We start from the raw sequence: 20,868 nt of genomic DNA on the forward strand, positions 1-20,868 counted from the left end.
AAAAGTTTATTTGACTTAGTAGGCCCACTCTTTAAAGAATTTGAAATTCTAGGAATAGAATTTAAGGTAGTCATCTTAATTCACAGTATCATAGAACACTATTCTTAGAAGTAACAATGTGGAAATAATAGAAAAAAAAACTTACTTCTCTTCTCTTGTAATATTCATCATGCTTCTTCCTAGGCTCATACCGGCCTGAGCGCTCAATTCTGTAGAATCGATACTTAACTGTCTAGGAATATGATGTCTGTAAACTTACTTCCGATGTGGCTGTCTAGGGGCTTGAAATGACTAATTTGACTTATGAATAACTCGAATATTTAATGAAACATAAATAGTTGCTACAAACTACAAAATGATTAATGTGTAGAAAGATGAATTTTCATAGATGATATATACAGATGAAGAGAAGGAATCGTCTTTTACAAGCAAACATCTTTGAATCGCGTCATCGTCTTAATGGCGGAATCGTCTGACTTCCATCATCGAGAAAGTAAAACATTTACTCTCACAGCTTGTCGCGTGATCCGATTATAATGAACGATGCCATCCCATATATATATATATATACATATATTCTTCAATATGTATATATATGTATACTCCTCGTACATACATCCAATTTTACCCGAGTTTCAAGCTCTTCGTCAAATAGTTTTCATTGTCTTTTATTATTGATACTTATAACAGCTCATTCTGATATCGAGGAATTTATTGGACTAAGAACAGTTTTCAAATATTAAAAGTAAATAAATAAAGTATTTAAAATATTTTAAACTGCAAAAGATGGAAATTAAATATGAAGGCGAAATAAAATTTTAAACTTATTAAAAATTAAATCAAAAATAAAACTAAAAAGTGCGTTAAAAATACATACACGAAAATGTTATTTATTTGATATTTCAAACACTTTGCAGAGAAACAATACGAATAAACACTTCTTCATTTTCATCTGAAACTGAAATGCCATTTTTAACTTTCTTTAAAACATGTTTTGAATAAATACTTCATAAGAAAAGTTACAAACTCTATGTGAAATACTGTCTTTTCTACAATTCACAGAAAAGAAGCTTAAGCGATATTTTCTCAGTTGATGATAAAGCTGAGACCAAATTTTTTGAAAATGAGAATATTCTTAAAAATTTTAATAATTAAAAATACAGCTTTTAGAATCTAATTTTTTAATAAATAACACCGCATTAAATAAAGTAAAATCAAGAATAAAATTGCAATGTACAACTCGCTTAATTAACTAACTTAGTTCCTTTTGAGACTGTTAGAGGATTTATCATCATGTCATCATTATTTTATAATGTAAATTATTTTTGAAGTCTTTGAACTAGAGAATAAATATGTTTAACTGATTAAATAATCTTTAAATAATCTAACGTAATAACTGATTAAATAATCTAACCTAGAAATAATCTTTGTTTTAAAATTATGATTTTTTTCTAGAGTGGACCTCTGAATGCTACAAGAAATTCAAATGAAGATTCAGGTATGTTTCAGTTTCGTCTCATTTGCTAAATTTTATTTAAAAGAAATCTTTGATTTTTAAAGAAAATTGAGTAGCATTTACCATACTATATTTTATATGTCTAAAAGTAATAAATATTTAAAATAAAAAGCAGAATTTCCATAAAAAATTTCAAAATTCCAACATTTTTTCCCCTCGTTTTTAAATAAGATTGTGTTTTAAATAAAGGGTAATCAGGAAATCAAAATAAATGACTTTTTTCATAACCTTAAATACAAGATTAGAAGACTAAGCAAAAGGCATTAATAATGCATAGAATTATTAATAGCATATATTATGTTCTATTCGTTATATATTGATAATTTGCATGTACACTGCGCTTAAAAAAGTGACAGTTCTAAATTTCCCGTTCTACTGGGCCAATTGACGAAATTCAACTTGCGTTTTTCAGGTCCCGAAAGTCCGACTTAGGATATATATTAGATTTACATATTGCATTGTTCGAATATAGGTATTTTGACACAAAATCGGACTTTTTCTGAATTGATATGCCAAATGTTTTCCATATTTCGATTCTACTACTCAAATTATGCCTAAATATTAAATTTTGTAAAATATGGTGCGAAATTTACGGAAAAATTCAAAAATTTATCTTGGAGCACTTTTTTTTCACTTGGCGAACTTCTTAATTTATAGCAACCTATTTCCTTTAATTTTTTTCATTGCAGACGAGCGAAAAACGTCATCGCTCATTGCTTTAAATAGTTTTGTCAAAGTGCCTAAACCACATTTGGCGTTATTATCGCTAATAGAAAACACGCAAATTTCTAAACGCGCCAATATGTGAATCCATGCATATCTCAGAAAATTTTGAATGAAAAACTCTAATTTTTTTTGCAGGTGTGCCTAGAAATACATTTACTTTAAGATTATGTTAAAACTTTTACAGGTTATGTTTCAAAATTTTATTCGAAAAATTTATAAAAATTATTTAAACACACAAACTTTAGAAATAAATCATAAAAAATGGGAGAAATTTTATTTGGAATGAGCCTAAATTTCGAAATGTGAAAGAAAGAATAAAATAGTTTGAATAAAAAAAAAGAGATATAGCAAATATATACCGAATTTGATTAACATTGAAGAGCTAAAATTTTGAGAGCTAATATTTTTTAAACTGTACGTGCGATTTTGACAAAACTTGGCATTTTAACATAATTTGAGTCGTAGAATAGAAATATGAAAAACAATTAGCAAATCATTTCAGAAAAAGTCCGACTTTGTGTCAAAATGCTTGCATTAGAACAATGCTATACATATATCTAATACATTCTTAAGTCGCGCTTTTGAGACATGAAAAACTCAGTTTGAATTCCGTCAATCGGACCAGTAAAACTGGAGATATAGAATTGTCGCCTTTTTTTTTTTCACTGTGTACCTTTGAATATCATAAATGCGCAATATTATCACATGCTAATGATTCCATGCTGTTTATAGTATTCTGGTAATTTAATAATTTTTGTATTCCCGAAATAATTCATCTATCATTTGGACTTGAAGATAAGAATAAACTTTTATTAGAAGACGATATGATGATAACTGGTAAATATATAAATGAGATATATAGGTTTCAGCTATCTGAACGAATCTCTCTGTAAAAATATCATCAAGAGTTTTATTTTAGCGAATAACAGTTTTAGTTGTTTTGAAGAACACATGATATAAAAGACTTAGGTCTTTTCACAATTTGATAATATATAAATAATCTTCGTAGTAGGTAATATCTTTAAATGAGGCATTTTTATTCCGCTGTTTGCTTTAATCGTAGGACCCCAAATTTGCACCTGAATCCATATTAGCTATGATTTGACACTCTTCATTTCTATCCCAGCATGAAAAAGAGTATTAAGACCTCCAAATTTTTCTGCTACTCTCTTTTCCCCTTATCCTTTCTTGTTGATTTTGTAAACCCTTTCTAAAATGATATGTCATAATACATAAAATATTTAAGTTAGGATTCATTTATATAAAAACTTAACCATATGTACTGATTCCTTTTTCTTTGATGTCTATATAACAGCTGCAATTCTTGAAACGTAATGAATATGAAATTATTTCTCAGATTGTCTCAATTTCGTAATTTAGGATGTTTTGATACGGCGTCATGATGACCAGCTTTAAAAGTAGATCAGTTTCTAGATATAGTGATTAACGATAGCAGCATCGATGCTGGTAGCATCACACTCGAAAACTGGGTTAAAATTTGGAGGTGTGGGATTGTTTTCACTTAGTATTAAATTCTATTTAGACTGGAGAACGAGTTTTGAGAATTCGTAATTCATAGAAAACTGTGAATTCGTTTCTTGATGAAATTATGATTAAACATTTTAAACCTTTTTCAATACGATGGATGAAAATAATGACTCTTTAAACATATAAAAATATATAGCATCAATTAAAAGTTTCATCAATTTCAAGAATTTTTTTAATAAGCCGTTTTGTGATATCAAACATTAATTTTAATTTTTTGTTCCAGATGATTTTGAAGTCAAAATAATAAACGGCAGAGAAGCTGAAGAAAAGGAATTTCCGTGGATGGTAAAACGAAATTGCCAGTATTAAATTTGAAGAAGCCTTTTAATAATTCAGTTTTTTTAGCTTTAATAACATGATTATATTTATAATAATAATATAAATGTTCGAACGTGAAAAGATTTACACGAGTAAAAAACTGATCTGTGAAAATAAAGTTCAGTTTCGAAACTCTAGCTCTTATGTACTAGAAAAGCTCAAACGTGAACTCTTACAGTTAGGCTATTGAATGCTTTTCTCCGCCTTCTACTTTTATGACACAAGCGGCAAAATCACTTCATAATGTTAGTCAGCGTTAAGTGTTAGTTTCAGTGTTCCAGATTTTCAAGTCCTAGCGAATGAGTTAATTGCAGGGGTGTTTTAATGGTTTTTCTCCCGTTTAACATCAATATGAGCAAGTTTCCCACAAAAGGACTGTTAAGTACTGTTCGTGACAGTTTCCATTCTATTGTCTTGCATTTCTTGATGAATTTATCTGAAGACAAAACAACATCTTCATAAACTTTCTTCAATATGCAACATTTCAGTAGACTTCCTGAATTTCATACAAAAGTTTACCGTCTAACGCTGTTTGAGTCTCCTTTGCAATTTTGTCTGTGACGAAATCCAAAAACTATCAGTAATCAAAAACTATAAGTTTGCTGATATGCAGACTGCTATGGAGATGCAGATTCAACTTGTAAGACCATACAATGTTAACAGATTCCTTTCCACTTCCCATAGGTCGCACAGCAGAGATATGTGCACTTGAAAAAGCATTCTAACTTCTTTTTAGACAGTCCTTGCATTTTTCATATTGAGTGCCATTCCATGAAAATTCTAGTTTATGTTCTGCTTCGTGGTATGAAGGTCAAATTCCAAAATTTGCTACTACGTTAGAATAGATCTCATTAAACAGGATATTTCTCGAGTAGATTATATTTGCTTTACCTTGGACCTGATCATTATTCAATGAGAGTAGCGCCGACAAAGTTTTAGCTAAAATGTAGAAAAACAGAAATGTTTCAGTTCAGAAAATCAATCACAAAATTTTGAACACTTCATACATACTAGAAAACAGTTCATATTTTTCCAACTTGCATTTGAGTAAATAATATTGATCTATAAATGGTGGTTGAACAACGTTTTATGTTGCAGCAGATGGTAAAATACACGAGAGATTGTTCTTCTACGCATCTCAACAGAGATGACTGGATTGTAAACAGAAATAGTACCTTTACTTCAAAGTCTTCAAGACATGGGTTTTATATAATTATCAGTTCTTAAATACTTCCACAGAAAAAAAAAAACCCACAAGTGATGAGTTTGGTTTGAGAGAAGGCCGAAGGGGAACTGGCTTCAAATTTAATTTATACTTTGTGGAAAATGATGGGGCTTCAAATTTAATTTATCCATTGTGAAAAATGATGATACTGAAAGCATTAAGCAGCGGACAGTATATGAAATCAGTCAGCTTTTAGAACTTGGTTAAATTATTGCACATTTTATTAAATAGGCGATGTGATCCTAACAATTTTTTTTAACTGTAGCTTACTTAAATAGACAGTTTGTTTATTAGACTTCATAGATGACTTATTCTCAGTAAAAATGAATGGAAATTTTGTTAAGTTAGAGCTTTTGATCACAAAGAACCTTATATAAATTCTACAAATTCACTTTTCTTAACCGTATACCGCAGAGTTTAAGCCATGCTTTCACACCACATATTTTTTTGAGCGATTTTTATCACAGTATACTTTTGCAACTAAAAATTTCGAAAAATTTAACTTCCGCCTCTGTCGCATATTTCATGGCTTGCAGAAATTCTATCTAAATAACCAAACATTAATTTGCGTGCTGCATTATAAAGAAATCCTCTTGCCATGAGATCTGTGGCAGAATTCTCATTTATTCCTGTATCATTGAGAAGAACGAGGCTTTAAATGCAATTTACCAGAAATAGTTCCAACTGATTTCAGCATTTGAAGTCATTCTTTTAAAACTTATTTTAACACTTAAGAGACAGATGCATAGCTTACATAGAAACATAACCTGATGTTCTGATGAAATGGATTATTTTTCTCCGTAACAGGTAGCTCTTCACTTCAATGGAAAATTTATATGCAGTGCCTCCTTAATATCCCCATCATTAGTTATGACAGCTGCGCATTGCGTAGAATAGTAAGTTTACGTGTTATTCTTTTTTTAAATCATAAAATTCATTATTTTAAAGCTTTTCTAGATTTCTTTAAAGTATTTCCTGTATTTTTTTACGCGCAGGCTAAAAGGCTTCTGATATGAATAAATTATAAACTAGTATAATTAAATAGATTATAAGGTATTTCTCCCACTTCCCTAGCGTGCCTTCGTGGTGTAACGGTAGCACGCTGGGACGGTATTTCAGAGGTCTGTGGTTCGATTCCCGGCGAAGGCGTTGTTAATTTTTCATCTTCCTTGCTTCCAAATCAATCTAATGACTCTACAAGACAGAACCTTTAGATGAAAGCATACCTTTTAAAATACGAGACTTGATTCTTATAAAATACGATACCTCGTATATAAATGAAAATGAGAATAACTTCTTGAGGTGTCCGTGGAAATAAGCGTTGAAATATTGTACGCTTTTATGCAATAACAACTCGATGATCACTACTAACTGAACCAATTACTTTTTGAATTAGATTTCAAGAAAGGATGTAAATGAACTAAGGACTCAATAAGCAAAGAGCTATTTGATTTAATTTTTGGAATTTTTCTTTACGTGGTTTCAAATTTGGAATCATTTATATTAAGCACTTTATAAGCTATTACTCTTTGAGATATCCGAGATTGTTGTTTCATTTTCTGCTTTAAGCAAAATTTCAAGAATTGTTTTTAATATCTTGTAAAGGTGTTATTTTCAGCTTGAATTAAAATTCTATCCATCCGAAACTGACATTTTTGACAATCGATTACGATTTAGATCTTATATGTATTTTCAACACTATGAAAGTTGATGCAATACTATTTATGTAATGAGAATTATTAATCAAATAGAAATCTAACATTTTAATATGCCGTCTGTTAGGTTTTAATTATTGTCTCCTAGGAATATATATATATATATATATATATATATGATGATACATATATACATATATGATGTCTTCGTCAAAATAATAGAATGTAAACTAATTTTTAGCTTGCAGAATACTGAATGACATTTTTAAAAATTTTTTGCACATCCAAGAAATTTTAACTAATAAACTGCAAAACAAAATTCAAGAAAATAGTCTTCAATTTACCCCCTCCAATATTTCATATGAAATATGGGATCAAAAAGAGGAAAAGTTTAATTTTATATATTATGATTTATTCGATACACTATCTATAAACTAAATATCCCTATCTATAAACTATGTCTCCTAAAGATAGTAGTTGTTTTATCTTCTTTAGAGTATCAGCTCTAAATTGTGTTTTTGTTAAAATTACTTCTAGGAAATTTTATTATGTTATTAAATTAAATAAAGAGAAAATTCGAAATTTCAATTGTCATAAAAACAATATGTAAAACTATTACGTGCAACACTTATCAAGCTATAACATTACATAAAAATCAATTTTAAATTTGCATACCCTTTTATATATAATATTTAATTTTTATCTACTTTTATATTGCAGATGGTCTGCGTCTCTCCCACATATTTACCAATAACTTTCATTTGCAGTTCAATAAATGAATTTTCATTGTTTTTTAGTGAAAATGGAGTTGAACCAGCTACAGATTTCTTCGGTATAGTTGGCAATATCAGACATAAAGGCCCAGAAACTAAAATAGAATTCAGTGAAGTCATCTCACATCCTGAATATGGAGCCGGAACAGAATATGATATTGCAATACTGAGGATAGCAGAACCTTTGGAACTCAGTGACAGCATATCTCCCATCTGTCTTCCTAAAGCTGGAAGAGAATTTGAGTTAGAGTATGCGCAAGCTATGGGTTGGGGAGTGACATCCACTGGTAAGCACTTAAAATATTGTTACGGTTTTCTCTTCTGACACCAGTTGTTAGGTTATTTTCTTCCTTCACGTTCGTAAGGGGTTCGTATGGATTTGGAGTGAATAATGACAACACTATTTGATGAAGTATCGAAACACACTTTATTAGCCAGCATTGTCAAGACAGCCTTAAGACACGTCAATGAACAATACAGTCGTCAATGAACTACTATAAACACGCTGACATGATCAGCGACACAGCCTTCAGGTTATCAGGCTATCACGGTGGAGACAGCTTCACTGCAAGCACCAGAGTACAGCTCCCGACTCTGCTTGGTTGTTTTCGGAACTCCACGTACTCTCGAAACTCTCCACGCTACAACTCGCGATGCACTCGACGACACAGAGCTCAGCTCCCGACTCTTCGGTTCAGTCGTTCCGGGAGCTCAACATGCTCTCTCGACAATTCACTAACCGCGATATACTACGAGACTCTTTCGGTGCACTCGACGACCCACTCGGAACTCGCTGCCCGGCTTGCAACGCGATTGACTCGCTAGACGAGACACCAACTCGATACTAACTCGCATTCTATGCGAGGCATTCTCACTCGCCCTCTCGATGAGGCACGCACACACTAACTGACTGCGGACCAGCAGGTTTTATATAGCTTTCGACTTGTGTTAGAGCACATTCTGGACTAAACCGGAAAGAATTCGTTCCAGAAGGTTCTCCATCCGTCCATGGCATTTAGTCAATTTTTTCACCAAATGGGCGATTTCTCGCCAAATGTGGCAACCCTAAAACAGCTTTGCGAGGAAGCCATCTTACCGCGCCTGTACATTTCGTAACAATATGTATAAATAGTACTGTATAGCATGATGTAATTCTTAGCGACTTAGTGATCCAGACAACTTACTTCTTAGTGATCCAGACATTCTTAGCGACTGTAATTAATTGACTGGCTGAGGTTTTATAGTTTTCTCAAAGTTTTTCTTTAAAAAAAGAGGTCGATTTCAAGTGTTCCATATTGGTGCATTTCTATAGTGAGTTCAACAGATAAAAACCGATCAAAATTTATTCAAAAGTTCTTGAAAAATCTTACTCATAAAATAATCAAACTTCAGTTCCTGTAGTGAATCTATTAGGAATGTAAGTAATAGGTGGCATACTTCTATTGTCATGTTATTAAGAATACTTTATGTTTATTTCCCATGTAAAGATGACTTGGAAAAATCCATTAGTAGAAGTTCCAGTTTACTTTAGTATATATTGTAAACTCCAACTGAAATACACAGGAGCTGATGTTTCGCTAATTAATTCTGCAGAACAATCAAACCACAGCTGTGTGTGATTCATCTAGGTTACATATTAACCTAAAAACATCAGTACCGGTAAACTAGAGTAAATTGGGACTGTGGTAGTCCCAATTTAAGTTTGATATTAAACATAAATCTCCGAAATAAAACTCCATGCGGTGGTATACTTAAGGATGTTCAATATGAAACTTTGGTGGAAGTTTCTTCTACTTATATTTGTTATTAGCAGGTATAAGTTGGCAACGCACATTTTGAAGGAAGACCGGCGCCTGTGCATTGCCGTAGGTATACGTCAGGTATTACAAGGCCTTGTTAATCGTTAAGCTTTCGCCCAAATTTTGAGGGATAACTCAAAGTAGTTCACCCCTTGCAACAACAACAAACTCAAGGCGGTTAGAGTATCTTTACCGCTCTGGATGTTCTACTACCAACTTCTGGAGAAGACTCGTTTCGGGGGTTATTTTGAGTGCTTTCTTTCAGAACAAACACTATACGCTTCCAAACATCTATGTCTTCTCCAAGATTCAACCCCTGGCCCGTAGATAAGGCAGTCAGCTTCACTAACCACTATACCGGCAGGTGCGGCATTTGTTATTAGCAGCTGCATTTACCATTGAGTAAGCATTTCCATATCAAGTATTTAAAAAACATAACAAACACGCAATTTTAGAGAGCGCCGTTGCACAAAGCAAACCTGCTAATCAATCGAAAATGAGGTACAAAATAATAATATTTAAAATAACTAAACTTATTTATAATTAAAAATATAAACAGCTTAGCCTGAGTTGTTAAAATACTTATCAAATGGAACAAATATAATACTTAAATCAATCGCAGATGACTTTATATACCTGTACCAATGCTAGTCGAATATATGAAATAACTAATTCAAAATTTGTGAAATTTATTATTCATACTTTTAGTAAATATATCGTGGTCCGTGGTTTTAATGGAAAAGCTTAATTTTGCTCAAATATAAGTTTAACGATGGGTGAATGACTCAGAATTGCAATTAGTAGCTAACCGTTCGTCTGCCCTTACCAAAACTAAAGCATCAGGAAAATTTACCTAAGCTGGCTCGTTCTTTCCACTATAGAACTATTCTTCGTGAAGATGGTTAAGGATTTAAACAAAAATAAACCTATAAATCTTACTAATTTTTTCAAATTAAAAAATGAAAGTTTTAATACACCAAAGCTAATATTTTTTCTATGAAATATTACACATGACTGTAATTCACATCGGGCTACTTTTCAATCAACTATCAGCTGTTTTTGATCTGTGACAAAACCAATGCATTAGAATCATTCTTTCAGTCTGTTTTGTCATGATTCGAATGTAAGATTTTTATCAGTTTACTGTGCTATTATATGCGCATAAGTTTGATATTCAGCATTCACGGGGTAGCAAATTACGCACAAGGAGTTATTTGACTTTCTCAGTTGCAAGGAAAATAAAAAGGTCTGAAATCGGATCTCGACCATTTCTGGTTTTCAGTAAATCTCTAGCCTCAATAAGAGACCAACATCTATACAAAGTGTTATAAGGTATTTCTCCAGCCTTCTTAGCATACCTTCGTGGTGTAATGGCCAGCCAGCACACTAGGCGCGTATTCGAGAGGTCTGTGTTTCGAGTCCTGGCAAAGTCATTGCTAATTTTTCATCTCTCCTGCTCCGAAATAATCTAATATCTCTACAGTATATCTGCAAAGTTTCAGAGCTAAGTTCGTGCAAAATCGAAAATTCAAAGAAATAACATTCTTACCCATTCATTTTAATTTAATTTAAAACAGATTAAAACTTGCACAATAGTCATAGATTTTAGATTTTACAATTATGCACACTTATTAATGTAATTCAAGTTTAAAATGTCAAACCTAATGCGCACACTTGCTAAAATTGAGAAAAATTAAGTATAAACTGACTATGAAATACTTTTATAAGATAAAAAGTTTATGACATTTTAACATAACTAAACTACATTATTTCAGTGTACAAAATGTGTTTCAAAAAATTAATAACACTTTTTCCATTAAGTTTTTGAAACTCATTTTCGTACTTAATTAAATTTGCTATTTATCGAATAAATGTAAGAGTTCTGTATTTTTATTTAAGTTTTTCAGAATTTTTCATTTGGTTTTCCTAATTTTATCTTAAAGTCTTAGCGAGATTTGTAAATTTCAAACACAAATTTTACAGATTCCTAGAAAGCTTTGCCTTCGTTTTCACAAACGATGCATTGGTGAAAGAAGCGGTATAATGTTTGATGTTTTACTGCTAACTGCAAAATATGAGGATGACAATCTTTATTTTCTTTTCGTATCATGAAGTCGCGATTTTGGGGAGAATTTAACGATGTATGCGCACCATTTGCACTTTTAAATAATGTTTCTAAACAATTTTTGCTATAACGACGTTGACTTTTTTTTAACTTTATAATTTTTATCTTTTTTGGCAACATTATTTTTAATAATCTTTGTTTTTAAGAGTAAACTAGAAACTGTACACAATGTTTCCATGTTAGATGTTCCTTCGCTTTCTGTGATGCTGAAAAAAATTTTATGCAAAGCAATTTACTTTCATTACTTACAGATTCTGATAAGCCATCCGAAATTTTGAGGACTACTTCTTTGGGTGTGCAACCTAAAAGTTTATGTCAACTCTTTTTTGCAATGATGATAATCGCCATCACGGACCGACATGAGTGTGCTGTAGCCACAAGTGGAACTGGAGTGTGCTTTGTAAGTATTAAGGTCCTATCACACATTCAAAACATTTCAGAAGAATAAATCTTTAGAACAATTTTTCTGCCTCGTCACATGGTAATGAAACACCAATCACGGCGGAACGTTTTAGAGTGATCATGTAAAGGGAAAACTAGTTCTGCAATCCTGATGATGGGAATTCGATGCTGATAGCTGATTGGTTTTTGAAAACGAAAAACTTCCAATTTTTTTGCGAAAGGAAGGAAAATATTATGTGTTACTTTTAATGGTAGAAAAACTTTCTGAAACAATTGTTCGCTTAAATTAATGGATACGTAATACCAGTCTTAGCGTTATCTTCATTTAATAATGCCAAGAACTATGTTGAAAACTTTTAAACCCCCTATTAGAAGAGAGAAAAGTACCAAAACGGCATTATAAGACACTTTTTCATTGCAAATATAGCGTGCAATTTGTACGCGCTTCACAGCAGAGCCACTTTGGCAATAAAGAGAACCCGTTAGATCCTTCCCAACGGCCTAACGTAAAATGATTTAAGTTATCAGTTTTACTAGCCGCAGACTTCATAATGCATAGTTCCACCTTTTTTCTGACTTCCAACAATACATAGATGTACGATGAATGCTCAAATGGCTTATAACGTATTGTTAAAAAGTGATTTTGATTAACTTGCTGCTCTTCATAAACTTCCATTGCATTCTCATTCGAATGCATTGTATTTAAATTTTCATTAATTTATGTTATAATAAAATTTAATATTTTCTTGCTTTCTTGTATTATACCCCATTAAAATTCAAGGATAACTATATTTAACAAAAAATTATATTCGAAAATATATTTTGAATTTCTTACGCTCAGCTTTTTACAGTATATCTATCCTCAAAACTACTTAAAATAATTTTATCAGTTATAATTAACTAATTAAAAAATAAACAACATTTATTATTTCATATATTTTAAATATTAATTAAATCAAATATACCTGTGATATGGGAAGCCAACAATTATTTGAAATAAGCTCTTTTATATACAGAGAAAGAGAGAGAGAGAAACCGGTCGCCACTTTTGTAAACAGAAAATAAATGTTAAAAATATTGAATTTCTCTGGAAATAATAGACATATCTTGAAAAGCATACCATGAAATCTTCCCTGAAACGATCATTCACATCTGTAGTCTATTTTGATTTTCTGTGAAGGTAGATGCTCATCATGTAGGTTATCACTGGTGATCAGATTATTAATCAAATTAAATCATGAATTATCATCTATATTATTTTCTACTTACCTTCGGATGAACTTGTAGTTTTATTAACATATTGATAAGTGGATGCCCTGGCCTTCCACTACAGTATCTAACCAACTCCAAGAGGCTTGTAACTTGAGGCTATTTAATGCGAAGGTAAATAGAAAATAATGTAGCAAAAAAAAAAAAAAAAAGTTAAGGATAAAAAGCTTCATTTTTGTTTAATACTCTGAACTTCTGTATATGAATAATATTTCAAAACACGAAAAACATATCTTAAGTGTTTAGACGAAATAACTAGTAAAATTCTTCCATTGCAATTTTTGTCTAGTAATCTCATAAACCTTCACTGTGTATTAAAATATTCATTCAATGACATGTACCTACTTGATTGATCATGTCTTTTTCTACAACAGTTTGAATCTCATAAAATAAATAAAAATTCGATACTTCTTTATAATAACAGTTCGCAATTTTTAAACGCAAGTCCGCGAGTACTTTGATATGGTATCAGAAATATTTCCTCATGTAGATAGATGTATTTTACTAATGTACATGAGTGTGTTGTTACAAAGCATACTCATATACTCATTTGAATGAAAATTGATGCGTGGCAATAAATTGTTACACACATATAAACAAAATAATATTGTACAATATATGATAATATTCATCAGATAAGCATTTTAAAATTTTGTGCACTTTCGCAATACCAAAACTCTGGTGCGCACTTTTGCAATACCAAACCTCTGGTGCGCATATAACGATAGGATACAATTACGTATAATAACAATTTCAACACTATATTACACTATTATATTCCAATACTAATGCGCTTTACAAATCTGTTGTATATATATTAATACTCTTATGCAGAACTTACATTGGAGGTACTACTTCAAACAGAACTTGAAAGATGTCTAATATGTTGATATGCCACTGCTTAGAAAAATAAGTATATTGTGTATTTTCAAAGTGAATGGAGATTCCAAGAACTACTTCAGTGTAGTTCCGGATACATATGCCAGTGTGTATGTATTGCAGCAGATTTTAGTTGACCATGCATGTGTTTGTTTTCAGTCGATGGTATGCGGAAATTATAAGCACTTGTTTCTGGGCAATCAAAAGTGTAATGGTTAGGATATCTAACCCCTTCGCATACACTGTCTCGAAATAAGTAGTTGCGGCCACTTATTTTGTTGGGCTTATGGGTCAAATCCTGTCAAGAATTGTGTCAGCTCAGAAATATTACTGAGTAATTTATTTCTGATCTTCGTTAGGTAATTATATGTTCTCCTGCCAGTGATGTTGTTCCAGAGACTTTGCCGTTGGTCCATTAAAAAGACCCTAGTGGTAACTTTCATGTGTGATTTTGGACATGATACCGTATCAGCGTACATTTGTCCATGACTGAAAATTTGGTAATTTCGTCTGCTTTTCCACTGCTGTGTACTTTAGTACATACATAGATACATTGGACCTTTGGTCGATATTTGCTGGAAAGAAGTATAGCATTCTGTGTTCTTCGATTGCTGGTGTTCTTACTTTCCCAACCCTATACAGAGTGAATACACGACATGCTCAGCCTGAAACACAATACTGACATAATTTAGTTTTCTTGCGTTGGTAAATACACTGCTGGTGCCTCGTATCACCAAAAGCCACAAACTATGTCTTGATTCCTTTTTGATCCATCAGTTATACTGCACATGCCCCAGAAGTTGATGGAATTTTTAGTTTCTATCAAGATCGAGTTCTGAGGGTGGCAGGGCTCTATTGTCTTATTGCTCTCATAGTCAGTGCTGAATAATTTTCTGTCCTATAGAGATGTATTGTAGCAGCTTAAGTATTCGGCTGTGGAATTTTCCCTTTGTGCAATGAGATGGAAGGGGAAAGTCAGCTAGGGCATTTAGTGCACTGGTAGGGTATGTTCTGTACGCCCGGCATATGCTTGGGAGAAAATGTTGCTGTGCATACTTTTTGTAATGTGAGAACCACACACAAAGGTCTTATCCAAGGACACGTTTCATCTACTACTGATACATATTCTCAGCATCTGAAAGGATACTCCCCACTTCGCTGCTTTCCGTTGAATGAAGTTAGGCAACTTGTGCAACAGTTGTTTAATTTGCGCTATATGTTCATGCCAAGTAAGTCAATCATTAATATAAATACATTTCAGCCTGAAGTAATGACCGTTCCACGGATTTTAGATGCAGATATAGTGAGCTTATGATCTTATGTCCAGCCTGTAAAAAAGTTCACTAAATGTTGGGCTCTAGCTTCATACTCTTTTCTTGAGCAAAATTTTATAAGAAAATCATCTGCATATGCCTGAATGTTCATATATTCGTCATTCTCAAATAGTAAGAAGGCAGAGTCTGCAACTATGTTCCATAATAGTGGCCCAAGGAGAGATCCCCGTTGATGGAGGTCACACAGACACTTTCGGCTGTTGTGGTTTGGATATATCTGTTATTGAAGCAGCTATTCAGCACTCTGTGTAGAGTTTGGGGGTAGGTCATTTGTTTTAATCAACAAATCAAAGAGCCCTGTATGTCTATGGAAATAGTGAATATGTAAATATTATCACGCTTGTTATTTATACTCATTGATTGCAGTTTCTCTAGGTATGGTCCACCGACCGACCAGCTGTGGAGCCAAACTGATTAGAGTTCAGCACGCGTCGAATTTGTAAAAAACATAAGTCTTTAGAATACCACGCTTTCGAGCATTTTGCCCACAGCAGGCAGGAGACATACAGGAGAGTATGAAGTTGCTTCTTAAGGATCTTTCCTGTTCTTTGCTGGATTAACAAATTTAAACTAACAATTTGCAGTAAAATATCTCTATTCTGCTTTTTCTATGCTGCATTTAATGCTCACCAACAGTCTGAATAAATCGTCGATTCTTCTTGTACGATGATTCTTGCCATGAATATGGGTCGACGATTCTTGCCATGAATATGGCTGTCTCTCTTTTCAGGACATGAGAATGAAAGAATTCACGATCTTCTCACCAAATGTCTCATATTATGCAAAAACTTTGTCGACTATCTTTTTCCCGACTCTTTTTCTACGATTTTTTTAGAGCCACATATTCGCTAATTTGGCTGTCGAATTAGATGTAGAGAATGTACTTCTTTCATTAAAAATTTCAGAGATTATTTTGTATTTTCTTAATGCCTGAGTTCCCTCTGTCAAACAGTAAATAAATAGCTTCGCTGCTACAAACTGCATTTTGAAACCACCGAACCGATTGTCAAAGCATATACTTTTCTTTCATTTTCAATTTTGCATCCGTAAATGATTTTTCTGATAAAGAAGTCTATTTTAGGGCTGTTTTCGGGAATTCGAATGCAAAGACAAATGCTTCTTTTTTTGGAAGATATAGAATCTTTCTGAGTTCTCCATAAATCAAACAGTTTGTAAGTAAGAAAATATGTTATCAAACGAGTGCTCTCGAATGATCAACATTTATATAAAAAAAGAAAATACGATAGCGTGTGGCTTACTCGGAGCTCTTTTCGTCACGGAGCAAACTATCGTCATTAGGACTGCCGGCCATCTAAAGATGGTTTGCGCTAGCTATTTATCGATAATTTTGATTCCATTTACAAAATGGGGCCATAGTAATAAGAAACTACTAAAAATCTTGTTTCTACGACTTAACATAAATTTCTGCTAAATTCAAATTTTGCTACAAACGACGAGCTATATTCATAACTTTTAAATGACTTCTAAAATACAAAATTTTTACTTTTCGTTTCGCAGATAGCTTATCTAATGTCCCTCAGATAACTTATCTAAGGAACCCTCTTAATCTAAGATTTGCGCTATTTAAAATTAAAAAACATCATAGACATAAATCATTAAACTGTCGTCTTCGGAATAAACATAAGCGATTGCATTAACATCAAACTCCGCAGGGAACTGCTCCTTTGGTGCAACTTGATTATTGATCTGTTATATGTTTAAGTAAATAAGCATAAACAGTTTAGGAATGCAATGAATCATTTAAAGAGAGTTATGAATTGACTGCTAAGTACCACTATCTATTATTTTATGCCAGACTGAAAAAAGATAAAATTAAGTATTTAGAATTCACTATATTTTTTCATAACATTTTTCCCTATTATATTAAGTATTGAAACTTACAATCCTTTGATTCATTCAGTGTTTAATATATTTTATTTCGATACAGCAATTGAACATTTTAGTGGGAGTTTTAATATACACTGTTCACAAAATTCTTTACACGGCCTTTACTTTCACATTTATTAATCGTAGACATTTACCTTCAATTATATAAATGCCTTAAATAAGGAAAATATTCATATTATTGTATTTTTTAATTTATAAAAAAAACTGTTGTCTAAAATTACAAAATCTTGAATTAAAAAAACTAATTTTCTAAAAGAGAAAAATCTTAAATTTAAAAACCAATTTTGTAAAATTACAAAATCTAACTTTTTTAACGTCTCTCAGTTCCTGTAGATATATCAAGTAAACATTTATACCCATTCTAGAAAATAAAAACAAAAGGTTTGACTTCCATACTAGAACAATTACCCTAAAAATTTTATTACAAACTAAAAGATAATTTTGAAGGGTAATATGCAAACTGAAGAGCAAAATGTTTGCATTCTCACTTAACTAATGCTCGTAAACTATGAAATATTAGTTTATAAAAAAAATTCAGGAAGTTAATACGAGGCGTGATCCAAAAAAATGTTTACAAGGCAAATAAAAAAAGTATTTATTAACAACAGAAACAAGATACAAATGGGAATCAAGAGACACATCTGGCCTTCACTTTTCCACATAGTCGCCAAACCTGTTTAGGCATTTGTCAGAACATTCGACCAATTTGTTTATCCCGTCTTGGCAGTAATCAGGGCACTGCTCATTAAGCCATTTCTCGGCAGCTGTTTTCACTACATCGTCTGAGGTGAACCGTGTTCCGGATAAGTATCGCTTCAACGCCGGAAAAATAAAATAGTCACTTGGAGCCAAATCGGGGCTGTATGGGGGTGATTCCATACCTCCCACTTAAACCTTTGCAGCAATTCCTGAGTCTGGCGAGCTGTATGGGGCCTGGCATTGTCATGCAGAAGAATGACGCCTTTGCTCAGTAATCCAGGTCGTTTGCGTCGGATGGCTTTACGCAATTTCGTTAAGGTGGCACAATAACGATCGGCCTTAATGGTATGGCCATGCTCCAAATACTCGATTAGGATAACACCAATCGTATCCCAGAAAACGGTTGCCATCACTTTACAGGCAGAGGGTGTGACCTTAAACTTCTTCCTCGTCGATGATCCAGCGTGTTTCCACTCCATCGTGGTGGCTGTTTTGGATGTGGGGGTGAAGTGATGAAGCCATGTTTCATCACCGGTAACGATGCGATCAATGAAGTGTTGGCCGTCTGAATAGTATCGCTGAAGAAATGTGAGGCTGTACATCATTCGAGTGGCCTTATGCTCCGCGGACAACGCACGTGGAACCCAGCGGGCACAAACTTTGGGAATATCGCAACTCATCGGTTACGATACGCTGAACGTTACCATAACTCAGGTCCAACTTTCAGGCAATCTCACGCACGGTTACTCGTCGATCCCTTTGGATGATTTCTTCAACACGTGCCATGTTGATATCCGTCCTTGAAGAACTTGGACGTCCGCTCGCTTCCATATTGCGGTTTTCCACATGCTCCCTGCCCGCTTGATAAGAACGACACCATTTCGCTACCTGTTGTCTACTCATTGCTTTGTCCCCGTATACCTCAACGATTTGTCTGTGAATTTCGGATGCGGCCATGTTCTTGGCCCATAAGAATCGAATTACGGCTCGCACCTCTATGCGAGACCTTTTTTCTAGACGTTGTGCCATTACTGCCGATGTTAAGTGTCTGCGTACTGACGCTACTTACTCGTAGAACCGCTGTAGGACAACTAGCGCAATCTGTCAACCACCCTAGGTGGAAATATTCGCTCCACAATTATTACGTTTCAAATGCTTCTGCTTGTAAACTTTTTTTTTGGATCAACCTTCGTAGATTAAGTGATTTACTATGATGATTTTCATGAAACGTATTGATCATTATAATTTGTTTCATAATATATTCATCTTATTTACAGAATTTTATAGAATTAGAGTTCTAGAAAATAGCGGCAGGCTTCATTAAAGTACAACCATCTCCTAATATTATTTACATAAATTAAAAACGAAAACGATTTTCAGTTTAATAATTGTTTCTATAATTATTAGATAATGATTTTAAAGTAACAAAGCTACGTAAGGATATTAAGGACATATTTTTAACATTTTAAAACCTAGATTACTTGTGTGAAGATTCTTTCAGCATACCATATGCAGCCAAATTGCAAACGAATGTTACACACCAACCACAAAAAATATCTGTCACAGTCAATCACAAAAATTATCACTGAATGGCATAAATGCAGAAAAAAAATCAACTTCAAATTATTCCAATTTATTTTTTAAAAAGACGGCAAAAATCCAACTATTGAAATTAAAATATCTCGATCAGTTTTTTTTGTACGAGAGTCGAATGTTTTGTGCTTTATTTTTCATAATAAATACAAACTGCTGCTAAATAATCAAATATTTTTGCAAAAGTACATGTCTACGACTAACATGTTTTGTCAACACACTTAATGGATGCTTTTGGTTGGATTAGTGAGCGATCAACTTAGAGAACAATAATTATAAATATCGATGTTTATTTGAGTTTTCAGAAATGCTTATCACTGTATAGTCACAATAAAATTAATAGCATTTAATTTCTTGGTATGCAATTATGAAAAGTTATCAGCAAGATAATAATACGTAAACAGCATTATACTCTCTTGTAATAATTCGAGAGAACGAAAAAGAAAAATTTCTTGCATATATTCATAGAAATTCTAATTTTAAGTTATTAAATATTTTTAAGTCAGGTTTCCGTAAATTTGTGAGAATAATAGGATCTCTATAATTTATTTTCTTCTTGAATTAGGGAGATTCAGGAGGTCCTCTAGTATATGAGGATGCAATGACAGGCAAGCCTGTTGCTATTGGAGTCTCTTCATTCGGAACAGTGCTGGGTTGTGGAAGGCCATTGGTTCCAAATGTGTATACTGCAACTGCATCTTATGCTAACTGGATAGCTGAAACCGCAGGAGACAATTCTGGCATTTGTTTCGTGTGAGATGATATAAAAAGATTTGATTAAAGTGTTAATTAATTTCATCTTTGCAAGTAGTTTTATACAATCAATCTGCAGTTTAGCATAGTTATAAATTGCAGAATAAATATTTAGATCACATATTTACTTAAAATTAAATTATTTAAAAAATTCATGAGATTAATTTAATGCAGGGTTTCTTAAAATATGGGTCGCGACCCCCAAGGAGGTCACCGAAAATTTTAGCAATTTTGATATTTCTTTAACTTATTTTAATAATCTTACAATTACCAAATATTTTTACACAATGTATCTGAAAATAGATAAAGATAAGACAATACAGTCAAAGAAAAAGAAAACGTTTCG

The 20,868-nt window shown here is 32.7% G+C and overlaps 1 protein-coding gene across 1 annotated transcript in view; it reads left to right on the forward strand.

Moving 5' to 3' along the window:
* Positions 1 to 20,567, forward strand: part of LOC118181276 (clotting factor G beta subunit-like) — a 34,623-nt gene extending 14,056 nt beyond the window's left edge. Inside the window, exons 2-7 of the mRNA XM_035350379.2 lie at positions 1,456 to 1,498; positions 4,014 to 4,075; positions 6,141 to 6,229; positions 7,786 to 8,048; positions 11,937 to 12,085; positions 20,335 to 20,567. Of these exons, the coding sequence (XP_035206270.1) occupies positions 1,456 to 1,498; positions 4,014 to 4,075; positions 6,141 to 6,229; positions 7,786 to 8,048; positions 11,937 to 12,085; positions 20,335 to 20,526 (798 nt within the window). The 3' untranslated portion in view covers positions 20,527 to 20,567. The remainder of the gene's footprint in view (positions 1 to 1,455; positions 1,499 to 4,013; positions 4,076 to 6,140; positions 6,230 to 7,785; positions 8,049 to 11,936; positions 12,086 to 20,334) is intronic.
* The last annotated feature ends 301 nt before the right edge of the window (positions 20,568 to 20,868 follow it).

This window comes from Stegodyphus dumicola, chromosome 4, assembly GCF_044657685.1.
Source record: "Stegodyphus dumicola isolate Sdum_Otavi_A_Nest chromosome 4, ASM4465768v1".
NCBI classification, from domain to species: domain Eukaryota; kingdom Metazoa; phylum Arthropoda; class Arachnida; order Araneae; family Eresidae; genus Stegodyphus; species Stegodyphus dumicola.